Genomic DNA, 5,286 nt, shown 5'->3' with positions numbered 1-5,286 from the left:
TCCAAGCATATCTTTTAGTTAAATATTAATCGTAACAATCAATATTGCATGATAGAGTTGATGAAAAGATTTGATTATATTCAACCAAATATGTGAAAATTGTAAGCATTAGAGCACACAAGTAGGGAATTAATTGAAAAACAATAATTTATTTCTTTGAATAGGGCTTCATCTTTAACCTTAGTATAAAAGATTTGTTACACATAATTGAATTAGAAATAAAAGAGCAGGGAAAACTAGTCATGGGAAATAAATCCAAGTGCCTAGCTGTTTCTCCAAATCATGGCTACTGCTCTGCTTTGATTATTCTCGGTGGCTACAATTCTCCTCTTCCTTCCCGTGCAAAAGGCAGGGTTTGGTCTTATATTCTTTAGGGGTGGGCAAATAATCCGACCTAAGCTGATTCAAAAAATTCAAGTTCAGATCAAATTCGGATGAAGAGTCTAACTCGATTGGGTTGAGTTTTGGCCAATCCGATCAACTCGGATTGTGAAAATCTAAAGAATCAAAGCACACACAAACACAAATTTCTTATTTAACCCAGATCAACTCAGATTTAGTCATGGGAAATAAATCCAAGTGCCTAGCTGTTTCTCCAATTCAAGTTTTATTTTTCTCATCTTATTTAACTTGAAATCTAATCAGGTTGATCTGAGCTCAATTCAAACTAGAATTTACTCACCTCTGCCCTTAAGCCACCGACTTTAATAATTAAAGCTTGGATTTTTGTTTGTTTTTTTTGCCCTTTTTCATCTTGACGAAGCCCATTATAATTTCTACTGAATTCACAAATGTCTAGGCCCACATTAGCAACAAACCCAATAAGCTTCATTTCTCTCTAATTTTGTTCCCTTCAAGCCGCTTGTTCCGTAAATCTTCAATTATTTTCCCATTCAATAAAATAAATAAACTGATTAAAAATATAATAAAAGATACTAACTAATATGTATTTAGAGGAGAATATGCCCATTAATTAGATATGAATTGGTGTCCAACTCACAAAATTTGATATGCCAATGCCCTTAGGTTCAACTAAACCCAACAAACCATTGTTAGAGTAATTTTGATCTAAATTTCAATGGAGCAAAAATCTCATCCATGATTTCCGTAAATTCCATGGAATTCAGGTGGCAAGTGCTAGACAAACTTTAGAAGCTTGATTAAAACACTATTTTCAACTAAATTTTTAACCGAAGAGTTATGTTCTGTATTTGGCTAAACATTATAGGAAGCTAATGAAATTTCTAGTTTGACCTAATTAATCAACTATCCAGTTGATTCATGAGAAAGGTACCACGATCTAAATCGCTTGTAAACCTTTAAACAGTAAAAGCCACTCAAGAGTATGGACTTATTTAAGTCTTAAGAACCAATTCATACTTGAAGTCAAAGGTTTGAATCTTTTTTTTTTATTATTTTATTTTGGTTGGAGTTGAGGTCAGACAGATTTATTATGCTATATTTATCAGTATTTATATAAACTCTCTAATATAATACTCCAAAAACAAAACCCAACTGCAGTTCCCCTACATTAAAGAAGGGAAAAAAACAGCAAATAACTAATGTAACAAATGCCTACCTATTGTTATAATTGTTAACAAGAAGTAAATAATACAGAATATGAGCTAATGTTTATGAAACCAGAGAGCAAATTTTAATTGATTTTCAATTGGATAAAATTAAATGGCCACTGCCATACTAGTAATTATAGCCATTGAAAATTTGCCATGCATGAGGACAGGTGATGGCTCCAAATTTGGGCTGCTCCATAGCTGTTTTGATTTGTCTTAGCAAATGAGCCAATATTAGCTAGTAAGCTGACGATGCAAGTAAGATGCATGAGATTGGCATCGGGCATTACAAGCAGTGTGCAGGAGTAACGTGAAGATCATTCCCAAATGTGGTTAGCCACACCACTTCCGTACACTTAGAGCATCTCCAAAAAACTCTTCAAATAAGATTCTACTTCTTATTTGAAGAGTCGTATCAATATTAAACACTCCAAAAGACACGTTAATTTAGATTCTTCAAATAAGATTTGTTTCTCACTCTTCAATATTGCCGAGTGAGTTTCTCCCTCTTCTATTAATATTTTATTATTATTTATTGAAAAGATAAGACTGCAATAATTATTATTTATGTTTCCTTTAAAAAATAAAATGACAATTCAATTTGATAATGGGAAATATTTGATTAAAATAATATTAATTTATTCTTATTTGGTGAGTCTTTTGGAGGGGATTATATTTTTCTATACACTTATTTGCCACATCAGTAAGCAAATTGAAATTTGAAGAGTAAAATTTAAAGATCCTTTTGGAGATGCTCTTATGACATATTTCAAGGGAGAAAAACTTTTGCCGACAATAAGCTCGAAATCGAAACATAATTTTGAAAAATAAAAGGTGGGAACTATCAATTTATCCTATAACAAGGTTACCCTTCATCCAATGGCAAATCTTTCTTTTTGAGCACAATTTTATGGAAGGATCAAGAAAATATAGTAACAGAATGAATTTTAAAGCTGGAATAAAATGAAATTATTCATTTATTTCTCTCTTTGAATGTGCTTTACCAGTACATTAGCAACAAAGCAAGCAGCTACTTCCTACTTCCTAGAAGGAGAAAAACTTTTATGGGCCGCCTGCCACGTCACCGGCTACTCTGCTTTGCTATTTGGGAGGGCAGTGGGAGTCCAAAAGCGTGAGACTCACATCTGGTCTTCTTTAGAAGTTCTCTCTCCTAAGAACGCTTTTGGCATGCACTTGCCATATCAGAAACTTCGAGCAAATGACATGCTGACAGAATTCACCCTTTCTTTAAAGTATAATCAATAAAAAAATTATTTGATCCTACGTTATCGTGCATTTACTGACTTGGAATCGAAATGGAAAATAAAAATTAGAATAACTTGTTAATTTGTGTTACAAGAATAAAAATCGGAATCAATAGAATTTTTCATTAATATGTCTATTATATTTTGTAATCAGAATAGATCATTTCAAGTCACAAAAATGCTCTTACTAAATCTTATGTATTTTTCACTCACAAAATAAATAAGTAAACATTTTAGAGGAAATATATACATATTTTATCATTATCATTATTGTTTTTATTTTATCCTAAACGATGAGTACAAACCTGATTCATATAAGTGGCTACAAGTGCAATCAAGGTCAGTTTTTATTACATAATGACGGCTAAACTGACACTAACTTTCAAACTCACTGAAAGACAGGCCGCGGAAATTCTGAAACCAGTCATCTATGCATGGAAGAGCACAAAGAAGAGCATTCATAAAACATTATAAAACCCTTGGAACCAGGTAGGTTACAATAGCTTAACGTGATCTTCACGTTCTTAGTTGGTAGTATTTCATTATGTTTAGAAGTGCAGTAGTTCATTATGTTAAGAAGTGTATTACTTATTCTCTCTTTCATTATTTACGCTAGTTGTAACGTGTATATATTGTAACACTCTATAGCAATACAAAGTAGTTCCATGCAAGTTTAATAGGTTACACAGCCAAGTCCACCGAAGTTGAAACCGTAGTTGAACCTGCAACTTACCGCATTCTATATTTGTCAATTTGAGATCGAGATCTTTAACAGCGTTTCTTGGCTCCAAATTAATCTTTACGTCTTTCATATATTCTCTAATGTCAATCTTGGCATCTTTCATTCTATCATCTTTCGTAAATGAATCATGGTCATACACGGACTGAAATCAGACAGAAGCAACAAAATTATTAATACTAATACCAGAAATTAATGTGAACTACGGACATCAACTAAGGTGAAAAGAATCAAAGGGATAAAAAAAAGAGAGCAAATTTGTTAATTTTCAATTTAAATCATTCCAGCTTTTTTTCTTTTCTTTTTCATTTTTTTAATTTTATTTTATTTTACAAAAAAAAATCATGGGAATAAATTGGATATTAATCAAGTCTTGTGTTGTAACTACTATAACAGAAAATTAGTTATTGAAATTTTCAGCTTTAAAGATGATTATATATGAAATATCATTTTTGAAGACCAAAATTGATTACAAATAGAAACCTTACTAGCATGATTGGAACATTAGGATATGTAGTTGAAAACGGAAAAACCTCGTTCCATTCCGGATTAACATTATTTCCAATAAAACGAATCTTGATATTCTGCGTAAATTACAAAACATAAACGTGATTAATAAATATTGAAAGAATAATTTTAATTTGCAATAATAAATAATTAGAAGAAGAAACGAAATGACCTCTTTGGCCATCATAACAAAAACGCAAGGATCGCTTCCAGAGTGATCGTGAATGGCGAGATTAACGCCTTGTTTGATACGAAGTCTGAGACTGAGAAGCGAAGTCCGTCTACCTTTGTCTGCCACTCCCATCTTGTTCGTTTCGGTAAATCCACCGTTGGTGATCACTATGATCTCTCATTCTCTCTCACTATATATAGACGGAGTTCGGGTAAAATTTTGATTCTTTTTATGGGTATTTATATTGTCACCATATAATTTTTGTATACCAACCCCACTTTCACGAAAATACTATACAAAATTATTATAATAGGTTCATATTATTTTCAAAACATCTATATCTATCTAAATTTATATATATATATACAGGTGGGACTACAAGAGGTGATGTAACATCACTATTTCTCATATTCTTATATTCTTTATTATTTAATATATTGGTTGAGATTAAAAAATAATTACATTACAAAATATTAAAAATAAAAAATAATTATTAGATTACAAAAGATTACATTTGTTTTCCTCTTTCTATTTAAATTTAACAATATGTAACTATTAATAATAATTAATTATAAGTTTTGAAACATTTATTTATTTTATTATGGCAACAATTAAACTTTAGTGACTTAAAATACTTCGATTAATTAATATATGAAGGAAGGTTCCTTCATCTTCCCCCAACAATGCCACTAGGACCAAATTTTAATGCCATAATCCCATATTTAATTATGCAACATTTTGTTTAGTGCCTTTTGACTTCTTCAAACTCTATAAACATTAACTATTTAAGAATTGGGGCATTATTATTTCTCATTTTTTTATATTCTCTATTATCTAATATATTGGTTGAGATTAAAAAATAATTACCTTACAAAATATTAAAAATAGAAAATAAATAGAAAATAATTATTTAGATTACAAAGATTACATGTCTCTTCCTCCTTTCTATTTAAATTTCAACAATATGTAAACCATTAATAATAATTAGGTATAAAGTCTTCAACATTTATTTAATTTTATTAAGCCCAATAA

The 5,286-nt window shown here is 30.5% G+C and overlaps 1 protein-coding gene across 1 annotated transcript; it reads right to left on the bottom strand.

Annotated features, from left to right (window-relative positions):
* Positions 1–3,211: 3,211 nt before the first annotated feature.
* Positions 3,212–4,386, bottom strand: LOC112095648 (protein C2-DOMAIN ABA-RELATED 4-like). Its single transcript, XM_024177748.1, has 4 exons — positions 4,255–4,386; positions 4,109–4,159; positions 3,570–3,720; positions 3,212–3,264 (listed from the first exon to the last, which is right to left on the bottom strand). The coding sequence occupies exons 1-4, from the start codon at positions 4,384–4,386 to the stop codon at positions 3,212–3,214; spliced, it is 387 nt and encodes a 128-aa protein (XP_024033516.1).
* Positions 4,387–5,286: the final 900 nt, after the last annotated feature.

The sequence above is a fragment of the Citrus clementina genome, unplaced genomic scaffold (assembly GCF_000493195.1).
Source record: "Citrus clementina cultivar Clemenules unplaced genomic scaffold, Citrus_clementina_v1.0 scaffold_1, whole genome shotgun sequence".
Lineage (NCBI taxonomy): Eukaryota > Viridiplantae > Streptophyta > Magnoliopsida > Sapindales > Rutaceae > Citrus > Citrus x clementina.
Note: the sequence above shows the minus strand (reverse complement) of the source record. Positions and strands in the feature narration are given on the sequence as shown.

Coding starts and splice junctions, on each gene's coding strand:
- LOC112095648 (XM_024177748.1), bottom strand. CDS start 4,386: ATGGGAGTGGCAGACAAAGGTAGACGGACTTCGCTTCTCAGTCTCAGA. Junction 4,160..4,254: donor TTGTTATGATGGCCAAAGAG/GTCATTTCGTTT, acceptor TAATTTACGCAG/AATATCAAGATTCGTTTTAT. Junction 3,721..4,108: donor TTAATCCGGAATGGAACGAG/GTTTTTCCGTTT, acceptor GTCTGATTTCAG/TCCGTGTATGACCATGATTC.